The sequence below is a fragment of the Aulonocara stuartgranti genome (assembly GCF_965226115.1).
Source record: "Aulonocara stuartgranti genome assembly, chromosome: 18".
Classification (NCBI taxonomy): domain Eukaryota; kingdom Metazoa; phylum Chordata; class Actinopteri; order Cichliformes; family Cichlidae; genus Aulonocara; species Aulonocara stuartgranti.
The window spans coordinates 15,568,537-15,581,916 of NC_138954.1; the positions used below are offsets into that span (position 1 = coordinate 15,568,537).

At 42.0% G+C, this 13,380-nt stretch overlaps 1 protein-coding gene across 6 annotated transcripts in view; it reads right to left on the reverse strand.

Moving 5' to 3' along the window:
* The window catches only part of mib1 (MIB E3 ubiquitin protein ligase 1), a 60,271-nt gene extending 48,337 nt beyond the window's left edge, over positions 1 to 11,934 (reverse strand). For 5 of the 6 annotated variants that reach the window (XM_082513718.1, XM_082513717.1, XM_082513719.1 and 2 more), the window contains exons 1-3: positions 11,026 to 11,934; positions 10,080 to 10,251; positions 2,416 to 2,545 (exon numbers count right to left, since the gene is read on the reverse strand). In XM_082513718.1, coding sequence (XP_082369844.1) covers positions 2,416 to 2,545; positions 10,080 to 10,251; positions 11,026 to 11,254 — 531 coding nt within the window. In that variant the 5' untranslated portion in view covers positions 11,255 to 11,934. The remainder of the gene's footprint in view (positions 1 to 2,415; positions 2,546 to 10,079; positions 10,252 to 11,025) is intronic. The other variant, XM_082513716.1, reaches the window with a different exon arrangement.
* Between the last annotated feature and the right edge of the window lie 1,446 nt (positions 11,935 to 13,380).

Genomic DNA, 13,380 nt, shown 5'->3' on the forward strand with positions numbered 1-13,380 from the left:
TGCTTTGAAAGAAATAAGGATTTTTACAAGACAATTCTCTCCTCATCAGAAGCAGCTCAGAGCTTTCATATCGCCGAGGAGATGCTGTGGAGGAATAAATTATTTCTTTAATTAAAGGCTGTGCCTTAAGTAAATACAGAAAACAAACTATTAAATTATGTTCAGCCCCCTTCCAGTGTTAATTGATTAATGGGCCTTAGGAGGTAATATTCATGCTAACCTAACAGAATATCTAAGCTGGAGGACATGTAATAGTGGTTTTCTGGAGAGCATACTGCTTACAGCATCATAAAACTGTAATGAGATATGCCATTAAATAACACAGCAAAATGAAGTCTTAAATTGCCTAGAGGGACTCTTAAATTGAATACTCTGGGGACTGGACCAGAGTCAAAATACACGCACTTTACAGCACAGCAAGAGCATAAATCTAAATAGACTGGGCTAAACAAATTCAACCTCATCAGACATCGCATTACTTTCTAATGACATATTTAAGGCTAGAATAACCTGCAGCAAAGAAAAAGTGTTTATAATCACAGAAAAGATGAACAGGAATCAGCAGCGTGAACCTAAGGGGAGGAAAACAGGCGTTTCAGTGACGCACACAAGGTTATTACCAGTCCTGTGTGGAGGACCTGACAACTAAATTGAAGGGTAAAGTTGGATTTTTGTATAGAAACAAATCCTGTTTCTCATTTTCTACTCGTGAAGACAACTGTACAATTATGTCTGCTCTTGATTATGGCCGTATTGTGCACATCCACGCCTCTTCCTCCCCCTGTGGTTACCACAACAGGCCCGCACAACATGCAGAAAACCTGCGATGTGAGATAACACCAACATGACTTCTGATAAAAAACATTTGGAAAAATGCTGAAGGGATACATGTAGATGTGCACTGCTCAAAAAAACATTAAGGGAACACCCAGTCATCACATTGTAGAGAATGGAGTTTTAAACATGGCAGACATATAATACTCTTTCCTTAACCCTGCTCACTTATTTTTCTTTAGCTTTGCTTTTTGTTTCCTTGTTACATCAGGTAGCATCAGAGAACACCTGCAGCACAGGTAGTCCAGCTCTTCCAGGATACCTCATCCAAAAGTGCTGTAACAATACCCCCATTACATGGGGGGAACTGGACTGGGCTCTGGAAGGGCATGAACCCAGCAACAGAATCTGTATTGGCTTGGTTGTGTGAGGAGGAACAGAAGAAGCACTGCCAGAGTGCTACAAAATGATCTCCAGCAGATTATTCACATGCACGTTTCTGACCAAGTGACGCAAACACATAACGTCGGGACATATGAAGGTGTTCCAGCATCCTTGGGACACCTTAGTGCTCACAGGCCCATGCTGTGCAACTCAACTGGCATTCACCAGAGAACATCAGAACTGACAGGTCCACCACAGGCACCCAGTTCTCGCTACAGATGAGATCAGGTTTACACCGAGCACATGTGACCGACATTAAAGAGTCTGGAGACACCCAGGCAAATGTTACACTGGCCTGCAACATCATCCAGTATGACCGGTTTGGCAGTGGGTCAGCGACAGGCAGATTCCACAGATCTCCATATGTAAGCTAACGGTACCCTGACTGCTGTTACACACCAGGATAAAATCCTCAGACCTGCTGTCACACCTTATGCTGGTGCAGTGAGCCTTGGTTTCATCTTGATTCAAGTCAGTTCTTATGGAAAATGCAGCTCAATCTTTACAATCAATTGTCACCTTGTTTTCTAATTTTGCTTTTTAAATTTCCTTTTGCTGTCCACAGAAACTTAAAAGTATAGAAGGAGCAGTAATGGACTGATCTCTTTGTGTTACGCTCCTAACATGTTGAGTCAAGCAGTGAACTTCCTGTTTTGTTTCAGGCTACTGTGCTTTGTTTTTCAACCAAACCATATCCTGGGATGTAAGATTGTTTTTTTTTCCTGCCTAGGATTTTTTGTGAAAAAGATCTTTGAGATTTCTCTGGCAGGTTTGCTAGGCCTGTATTACCTCCAAGGATTTATAATCCTTTTAGTTGTACAACTTTAAAATAAGGCAGAGACAGTTTTGCCTGCATTTCTCAACGCTACCCATTAATAATCATGCATATTTATCTGAACAAACAAAGCTCACTTGTGAAACAGGATTTAGTGGAGACAAATTTCCTGTCTTTTTATTACCATTGTTACCAAGTGACTGGGACCCAGATGAGCTCTCAGATGAGCAATTTTATTTATAATTTTATTTATAAAATTGCTCATCTGTCCTTCTCCGTAAAGCTAGGAATAGTTAGTAGGCACTGAAAGCACATCGCTTTGCCATTCTAGAAAATTGGTACATTGCTTGCTTTTGGCTTGGGGAGGGAAGGGGAAAAAAGGCACAGTTAGAAACTCCAATTTTTCTGGCAGCTTCCCTTACCTTTCCTCTCCTCCCATTCCCTCCATCCTGGTCTTCCCACTGCCAGTCGACTCCTCTCACAACCCGACCACCAGCAAAGATTCCTCTGGCTGTGATTTTCTTTGACTTGCGACGTGACTCCAAAAGTACTCTGTCAAGACAAAATACGTTTTATAAATGTAGACCATTATTGTTTATTTGGACAAGCAAACTGTGTTTAGGTGGATCAACTCACATGCATTTTAATTATGTGTAAATACTGCAGAGGCGTGCCTGTTGTACAATAATTACTAAATTATATGCCACTATTCCTCCAGCCACAGCTCGTCCTTAACTGTGTGCCTTCTGTCCAACTTCACTTTCAGTACATGGGACGCTGTTACCATCCTCTTTTGTCACTCAGCACCTCGTGTTTGATTGAAGTAAAAGATAATAAACAAAAGACTTCTGTCACAGTTAGGCTGGATACAGACTTTTGCTGGCAATTTTGTAGAGCCTGTAATGTAACCTATGGAAGTGTTTGACGTTGTCGCCAGTATTTACCGTGTGATCATATCCTGGTGTTTTACACGCAGTGCCAGCGATCCAATAGAAATAAATAAAATGCTGGGACTTTTTTCCCTTCTGGGTCCCAGCTCTTATTTCCCCACTTCTTTGTAAAATCCTTCACATTCATTCCGATAGTTTTGGCAATCTCCCTCCAGGAATCTGCTGACGTTTATGAGTCCTTATATTGATGCTATGATTATTATTCTTTATTTTGAGACAATAATTGTTATTCTCTCACTGATAAATTTTTAAACTTTGGCAAAAAAGTAGCTGGAAATGTAGAGGACGAATCGATAGAATCAATAGCTGTAGGCCACATCGACCTGATGTGTAGTTAACTTCTAGGGAGGTGTGTAGGGTATACCGTAGGGTACGCCATATGTTACATCGCAAATTCCCAGCTAAAGCAGTTAGAAAGGGACTGGAATTGATTTTATTTTCTAGTCTTACTGACCACTCAAGGAACTTTACACTACAGCCAAAAACACAAATGCATTCAAACAGAGCTTTACTGAACTTCATGTATTTAACACAATTTAGAATTACCAGTCAAACTAACATGCATGTTTTTTGCAGTGTGGGAGGAAGCTGTAGTCCCCAGAGGAAACCCACACAGGCACAGGGAGAGCATACAACCTCCACACAGTGATGCGCCAAACAACCCAGAACCTTTTAGCTGTGAGGCAGCAGGGCTAACCACAGCAGCACTGTGACAGCTGCCCTTCCTACTACCATCTTCTCAGGTATTTTTTAAAATCACAAACACACAATGTCACAGTGAATAGCGATTAGCTCTCTAGAACACAAAAAGTTTTTATGCACTCAAAATCAGACACTAAATTTTTGGCACAGCAAATGAAAAGTAAGAAGTACTCAAACACACCATTACAATGCTCTGAGGCATGCTCAAAACACCAGCATAGCTATAAGGAAAACAAATTAATAGATATTGGCAAATAAAACCTCAGACAGAGCTCTAACAATCAAAGACCATATGAGTCTTGGTAGGCACAGCAGCTGGACAGTGTAGGTCTAACCAATGCAAACAGCTTGTGGCCTCTAACCACTCCCTCCTCAGCAGTTACTGAGAGAATCTAATGTGGTGTAACAAAACACTCCTCCATGCAGTAGGAGCAGTGTGAGTCAGGGAGTCCTCAAGCACCCATTGTACATTATGCAATGTCTGTCTCAGGGGAAATGCAGTTGAAAAGTCTGCCAGCTGTTGGACCATGTGTTCATTTACTAAACTACGGTGTTTAGCTAATATAGGCCTGAAATGGATGCATCAGAGTACTGACGGTATAAGTGGAATCACAGTCAAGTGCTGGTTGTGCAATTTAGGAAGTAAATACTCCATCCATCCATTTTCATCCGCTTTGTCCGGGGCCGGGTCGCGGGGGCAGCAGCCTAAGCAAAGAGGCCCAGACCTCCCTCTCCCCAGCCACCTCCTCCAGCTTATCCGGGGGAATACCAAGGCGTTCCCAGGCCAGCCGAGAGATATAATCTCTCCAGCGTGTCCTGGGTCTGCCCCGGGGCCTCCTCCCGGTGGGACATGCCTGGAACACCTCACCCAGGAGGCGCCCAGGGGGCATCCTTGTCAGATGCCCGAACCACCTCAGCTGGCTCCTTTCGATGTGGAGCAGCAGCTGCTCTACTCTGAGCCCCTCCCGGATGGCCGAACTTCTCACCCTGTCTCTAAGGGAGAGGCCAGCCACCCTTCGGAGGAAGCTCATTTCTGCCGCTTGTATCCGCGATCTCGTTCTTTCGGTCACTACCCACAGCTCGTGGCCATAGGTGAGGGTAGGGACGTAGATCGACCGGTAAATTGAGAGCTTCGCTTTTACACTCAGCTCCCTCTTCACCACGACGGACCGGTGCAGCGTCCGCATTACTGCAGCTGCAGCCCCAATCCGTCTGTCGATCTCCGGCTCCCTTCTCCCATCACTCGCGAACAAGACCCCGAGATACTTGAACTCCTCCACTTGGGGCAGGAACTCATCCCCGACCCGGAGTGGGCACTCCACCCTTTTCCGGCTGAGAACCATGGCCTCAGATTTGGAGGTGCTGATCCTCATTCCCGCTGCTTCACACTCGGCTGCGAACCGCTCCAGTGCGAGCTGGAGGCCCTCACCCGATGAAGCCAACAGAACCACATCATCTGCAAAAATCAGAGATGAGATTCTGAGGCCACCAAAGCGAAAGCCCTCCGCCACTTGGCTGCGCCTAGAAATCCTGTCCATAAAAATTATGAACAGAACCGGAGACAAAGGGCAGCCCTGGCGGAGCCCATCACCCACCGGGAACGAGTCCGACTTATTGCCGGCAATGCGAACCAAGCTCTTGCAACGGTTGTATAGGGATCGAATGGCCCGTAGCAATGGGCCAGACACCCCATATTCCCGCAACACCTCCCACAGGACACCCCGAGGGACACGGTCAAATGCCTTCTCCAAGTCCACAAAACACATGTAGACTGGTTGGGCAAACTCCCATGCACCCTCAAGTATCCTGGAGAGGATAAAGAGCTGGTCCAGTGTTCCGCGACCAGGACGAAAACCGCATTGTTCCTCCTGTATCCGAGGTTCGACTAACGGACGAACTCTCCTTTCCAGCACCCTGGCATAGACTTTCCCAGGGAGGCTGAGGAGTGTGATCCCCCTGTAGTTGGAACACACCCTCCGGTCCCCTTTCTTGAAGATGGGGACCACCACCCCAGTCTGCCAGTCCACAGGTACTGCCCCTGATCTCCACGCAACATTGCAGAGGCGTGTCAACCAGGACAGCCCTACAACGTCCAGAGCCTTCAGGAACTCGGGGCGGACCTCATCAACACCAGGGGCTCTGCCACCAAGGAGTTGTTTAACTGCCTCAGTGACCTCGCCCCCGGAAATTGGCGGGTCATTCCCCTCATCCCCAGACTCTGCTTCCTCCTCGGAAGACGTGTCAGTGGGATTAAGGAGGTCCTCGAAGTATTCCTTCCACCGCCTGACAATTTTCTCAGTCGACGTCAGCAGCGTAGTAAATACTCTTCCAACAAAATAAGCATCCTTACTCTTCATCTACAGCACAGAGAGGAGCCCCCTGATAACTTTAAGCTCAGCCCATGAGCAACTGTGATCCGGCAGCTCGGGGTGAGACCAGAAGAGAATTTCTCTTCCATTTCAACTCTTCTGTTCTTGTTGTCATAGCAGAGAAAACCTCTCTAACACTAAAAAAAAAAAAATACAAAACTATAAATCAATGGAAAATCCTGCAGGATATTACTCAGACTGTTCAGGTACACTTTTTTGCTCTCAAACATATGTTGGCACTTAGTCTATAAAACTTAAAGATTCTCTGATAGAGGGCAAGGCAGAGTAAAATTCTTTTCTTCAATCTGACCTGATCTTACCTGTGTGTGAATTATTTAGTAACAAAGTTTCTACTTTCAACTAGAGCAGGGCGATATGGCCAAAAATATTTATCACGATATACATTTGAAAATTTGCGATAACGATATAACTGACGATATAATTGATGCGAGACAAAATACTCCACAACATTACTAGCGCAAAAAGACAACCTTCCATTAATTTTCACTTAAACAAGAAGCTGGTTTTTATGTACATTAAAGCTTTATAAAAATGTAACAGTGCAAATGCAAATTCCTTGCTGAAAGTTTAACCAAAAGGCATTTCCAGTAGAAATGGGCTGACATATCCTGAGCATAACCATATATAATATCCACTGAAGTTAAAAAGAGGTGCTTTGCAACATTAAACTGTAGTGTGCAGTACGTATTTTTTGGCCCATAAGGCACATTGAGCTAAACAAAGCAGTTAGATAAATCAAACTTTATTAAACTCATTCTTCTTGCTTCCTCCACTTCTGTACCATTGATTCATTGATGTTGAATTCTCTGGCAGCTGCTCTATTCCCATGTTGTTGCAGTATATTAATGACTAGCCTTGTATTGTGGATGGATTATCTCAGTTGTTCTCCTGACTGACGTTTGGTCCGTTTACAGCATCCTGCCATGCGATTGCATTTGTCTCTAACCATGAGGAACCTTAGTGTTCATCCTCCAGCTTCACTGTTTATGTTATGCTAACATAGCTGTGTCGCTAGCGATCACGTAGCACATCATTATATACCAGCTAGCCCAACTTCAGTAACCCTACAAACGTCACTGCTGTTTAGTTTCCTGCCTTCATTTATGTTGGAAGTGATAGCAGAGCTGTACGTTTGAATTTTTTCAGAAATCTCTCAGTCAGAACATGCAATATCATGCTTAGGTAACTAGCGAAACTAGCGAGCTAACTTCTGCTAGCTTCCTGCTAACTTCTAACTCCGTTAAATGTAATAAATTTTGTTTTCATGGATGCCTGGAAGTTAAACTGAATTGTTACACCTGGTAAAGCAGCAATGCTGATCGTTTTATTAAAGATGAAAGAATTTAGACAGTTAACTCTCAGTGATGCTGCAGTGTTTGTTTGACCTGAAGTGTATTGAGTTTAGGACCCAGATTACTCCCAGATTTAAGAGCATCTTAGTCCGACAAATACGACAATAACGACGGCCGCTTGCATGTTCTGCAAAAAAATGTGCTTTGTTGTGTATCTGACGGACAAACACCAAACCAGTTCCACATCACTGAAGTTGCACCATTTTTACAAACCAATTCTGGTTCATCTGTTTCACTCAACAATCGGCCATGTGCGTATGAAAACAAAGGCACTGCGCATGCGCGTTTTACTCATATTCTATCGCGATATTTCATTTTCCTATCGTTGCCTAACATTATACCGGTATTACCGTGAACGGTATAATATGGCCCAGCCCTACTTTCAACTTCTGAAAAATTTATCAAAGCAGGAATTCAGATAAAGGATATAAAAATAAAATTAGTTTTCCCACATAAACCATGTCACCTGTAAACAGGCGATTTGGCACATTAATTTGATTTTGGTGAATAAGACAGAAAAGACTGATCGCATCAGATGTCATATGCTCCTGCTGTCAGCTGTTTAATGCACGCAGTTCCTTGTGAAGGATTCATGACAAATAAAAGATGTTTTTGTAACATTAGCTAAGGTTGCTGACAGTGTCAGTACTTCTTGAAGAGTCTTTACTGTAATCCTACCACTTCCTTTACAGTAAAACCAAAATTGTGAGTTACATGATCTTACCCATCTCTCTAGAATTTTTTAAAAGGTATTTTCAGACAATAAAATTAGCTTTCAACAGACAATAAAGCCCAAAAACAAAAACAATGGGGCACACAGTGACACAATTCAATCTGACTGTCAACATCAACTTCAGGTAAATACTGATAACAATATAAAGTAGGGCTGTGTGATATGACCAAAATCTCATATCCCGATATAAGACATCTATCGTCCAGATAACGATATAAATCACAAAAATGTAACATTTTCTGTAAATTCTGTGAATCTCGGGCAGCTCGACTTGCGTGAAGTGTTTCCAGCTGGGCATCATGCCAGTCGAGTGCTTTAACGATGTATGAAACTATATATTTTTAGACATAAGTTGTAACGACCGCAGTTTTCTTTGTGAGTATTTATTACACAGTGTGCTGCAGGAAAAAGCCTGACGGCTCTTTTTTGCTTTTCATCCGTAAACACTCTGCATACTCTTTCACGTGATTCAGTTTATTTTGAAAAGTCTCAACAGGATCTTGAGCTTTATTGTGAAAGGTTTATATGGAAAATAAAAAAGCGGACATGCGGTGGTTTTAACGTTGTTGTTGCTAACGACAACGCATAAAAACAGGCGCTTGTCCGTCTGTAGTGTGGTTATATTAAATACAAGAGAAAGAGAGTACTTTAAGAAATTAATATAGCCACTACAGTGACCATCAAAATGATGAAAAAAAATTGCCGTAAACAGTTTATTTTGTGACACCACGAAACAAACGATAGCGTAAAATGAAACGATAGATGTTTTTATATCGTCATCCGATATATATCGTTATATCTAACAGCCCTAATATAAAGTGTTGTAGAGTCACTCTCTGAAAACTAAATAATGTGAAAACACTGGATTTTACATGCCTAATGTTATTTTTTCACATCCTGAAGCATTTATAATAAGTGTATATTTCTATTTTATTAATTTAATGTAAGGTGTCAAATACCTAACAAACTGCTATTCCTCATGTGCACAATGTGTCTATAAAAATCAATCTGAAAAAGTTCTGAAATCTTAATTCAAAACATACTTTATAATAATTCAGTACTATCACATTTCAATGGAATAAAGACAAACTCTGCAGCAATACTTTGTCTAAACTTCAAAAAAGTAAAACGCCTAACATTTCCCACTTAACACCATCACAAACTGTTGTTGGCAGGTGTGTTGTTTTGTTTGCCAACTTATAAAATATTTTTCATTACTCTATAATGCGCTGACACCATCTCAAGCAGTTTTTTTTCATAGAAACCCAAGGGGATCTGACCTTGCACTAAAGGGAAATCACTTGATTCTATTACTAGTGCTTAATTAAACCTTAAATACATTTTGAAATCAAATGGACAAAAACTCTATAGTTTTGCCTAAAGGTATATTTTAAATCGTGAAAACAATACCATAAATTTGTAAAAACTAGTCGACTAATCACTTGAACTGACAACTACTAGTACACAAGAAAAAGAAGCTGCATGCATCCTCCAGGAGACAAAAAAAGATTATATGTTCTCTAAATGGGAAACACTGCACTAATATGATTTTTGAAAAGGTCTGACTGATCTTAAGGTGAGGCTGAGTTGTTGCCAGGCAACTGAGGGCTGGGAGCATAGAGATAGACACAGTCTGCCTAAAATGCAGGGTGCACAAAAGACCCACAAATATCATACACACACAGCTACACAGAGTGTGTAAAGGGGGAGACCAGCCAATCACAATTAAATACAGGGATTACCTGTCTACTCTATGTCTACTTTATAATTGTTGGGTCTACGATGAGGAACAATAAGAGCAAATATTGTTAGATTACACTAGAAAACAGCTGTAGTAAAGGGCCGATCGCTGCATACAGATGAGAGAGCAGGGAATAAAATGTGACACACTTTTGCCTCATGTGATTTTTCGCCTCTGTTCACATGGCAATCTAGAATTTTATATAAATATTAACTAACCTCTCGCTGCCTGGGGTGGTGATCCTGTAGAACCGGTGTCTCAGGTGATGCTTGTCTCCATGGTAACAGGTTGTGCAGAGGTCGTAATTGGTGCACTCTGCACATTTCCAGCGAATACCAATGATGGGCTGTTGACGGCAGGTGTCACACATGGTTCCATCATGCTTGATGCCTGAGGGAGCAGAATTAGTCGTAATTTAAACATAATAATGTGCACAGTACACATCGGTAATATTACTGCAACAACTTAGCAGCACCTTGCTACCAACAATGTGCATGCTATCAGTTCAAAAAGAGACATATTCTTCATACTATTAAAAGAGCAAGATAACAGATTTATTAATATACTGGCAGTTGGATTTGTTTTTCCTTTACAGCTCCTTAAAATCTTTTCCCCTTCAGCATGTCCTTACAGGTTGATCAACAGTGTAAATTACTGCAGGAAACTGCTCCTTATCCAGTGACTAACCAGGGGGCGGATATGGGATGTCTGTCAATGGGACGTGTACTGAACGAAGTAATTGGATTGACATGTATTGCTATTGGTCCTTAAAACCACATCATGCTTCTAATCATTTACATAATTAGTACAAAAGTTTATCCAAGCAGTGTGAAGTTCAGAGTCATGATATGTTTACGACAGTGACTTATTTTCATACCTTCTATACAAAGCTTTCACTGCCTGTGTACAGACAGGATATAAATATAAATGGGGCAGTTCGTCTCAAATGGTGACCTTATTATATATTCTTAAAATATTTGTAAGTAAGTTGCTTCTGAGAAACACTGTAAAAAGCTCCCAAGTTAAGCCAAAAAAATGAATACGTTTTAAAAAGTCCCGTAGCTTGCAAACGGAGCACCCCTCTGTTACACTGTAAGCCACTTCCATGAGACTAAAACTCAGCCTGAAAGTGCGAGCAGAAGCAGGCAGCGGAAGTGAAGTTACCTGTTGGAGCACTGTCTAATATCCTCACGTCATAAGCTCCAGAACAACGGTAGTTGGCAGCCGTCCCGTTATCCCAGACAACCACCACCTCCTCTGGACTTTCAAAACTCCTAACGGTGCCGACATGACCCTCTCCTCCATCCTGCTTCCCCCACTTCCAGTCAGGTCCGCGAACCACTCTTGCTCCAACTCCTTCCATCATGGCTCGGTTATTCCTGCCGGTGGTCATTTAAGAAAAGATGTCGCAAAGGTACAACAATCCTTAAAAGTTACCAAGCTAGCACTCTTTGCTAGCCAACTATGTGTGCACTGGTAGAGAGTTTCCAAACGCAAGCGAGAGCAAGTCCTAACAGGAAGGCGACTGGAACAATCCACAAAGCTAGCCTGTTAGCTGTGTGTAGCTGTAGTTAGCTGCCCAAGAAGAATTCTGGATCCTCTCCCAAAAACTATTACAACAAGCTAGCATCAACCTCGAGCCAGTGGCGTCCAAGTGTTGCCTCTGGCAGTGAGGAAGTTAATACCCCAAAGTAGCCAACAGCTAGAGCAGATAGATCTCAGTACTCAGCAAACTGCCAGTCCCTCTCCTCCAGTCCACACACTTGAATCCCACCTCTTCAACTTAGCAGGCTAGTGAGCGGAGTTGCTAGCTATCGCAGCTAGCAGGATAAAGCTCTCCTGGCTCCCTGTGGCTGGAGTGAATGTGCTCCTTTTCGATGTTGCTTGTCCTTATTATTATAGTCTGCGATGCAGAAAAAACCCTCCGACATGTATCCTTTATCACCTAGAGACGGTGCCATAGACTACTCTCAGAATAATCGCGTCGCCATTATAGTCAATCACCGCTCAGACAAGCAACAACTAGCTCCGGAGCTGGACGATAAAGCACGAAGACGCGAGGCTTGGAAAACAAGCGAGTCCAGCCATTGCGCATGCGCACCTGTAATACGCTCGAGCATATGGACCATCGCCAACTCATAATACATGTATTACCGATTATTACACGGTTTTTGTTTGTTTGGTTTTTTTACGTTTTTTTATGCTCTCAACGTGTTTTTCTTTAACTATTATTTTTTTCTTAATTTTCTATTTTATTTTTATTGTGATTATTCCTCGTTTTTATTTATTTTGTTTTCGTGTTGGTTTCATTTTGTACATTATTATTTTTACTAAAATAATTTTAATACATGGCAATCATTTTGATACATATTATAATATCAGGGTTTTAAATCTTTTGGTGATGAACATTTATATAGTGCCATTTAATTGCTTCACTAATTTTCCAATCAGAATGACAATTTAAACTCTCCCACATTCTAATTTAAGTGATTTCACTAGTAAAGAACAACAACAATAATTATAATCATAATGACGATCATGATCATCGTTATTATTATTATTAGTAGTAGTAGTAGTAGTAGTATCTTTCAGCTTCTTCCTTTATTGGAGTTCTGCCTTCATTTCACATCTCTTTAATCCTCATCTGTTACACAAACTCTCTGGATGTCCTCCTTCGCTGTTTCTCCCCTGCACATGTCCACACTATCTCAGCCTCTTTGTTTCTCTAACTTTGTCTCCACATTGTTCATCCTGAGATGTCCCTCTGAAGTACTCAAATTACCAATCCTGTCCATCCATTAACATCTTGAACGCTCTAACCTCCAGCTCTGCCTCCTGCCTTTTTGTTAGCCTCCCAGTCTCCAAACCAAACATCATAGGTCTCACTACCATATTGTAAAACTTCTTTCACTCTTGCTACTACCCTTCTGTCACAAATCACCCCGGACACTCGTCTCCACCCACTCCACCCTGTCTGCACTCTCTTCTTCGACTCTCTTGTGCTGTCTATTGCTTTGGATGGTTGTCATTTACCTTCATGCACGTTCAGATTTCCACCTGTCTCCCTCCTGTTCACACACATGTATTCAGTCTTGCTTCTACTGACTTTCAGTCATCTTCTCTCCGGTACCTATACCTCTCCCAGTTCTCTTCCACCTGCTCCCTACTCTCACTACAGATCACAGTGTCATTTGCAAACATAATGTACTGAGACTCCTTGACCACATCTGTTATTACTACTGCACAGGACACTCAATGTCTCCATACATGTCCTGCACCACCCTCACATACTTTAGCGCCTCTCCTGACTTCCACATACAAGACCACAGTTCTTTCAGTTTTTTGATTTTTGGTGGGCTTTTTGCAGCCATATGAATTGACACGAATTTAGAACAAAATGGGATCCAACACACAGAAAATGCATAAGTCATGAATGGGTAAGTCAGAGGGCACCTTTTTTAATTGTTTCAACTGAGTAATAATGTATACTGTAGTTATCAAGACACATATTGATTGTCC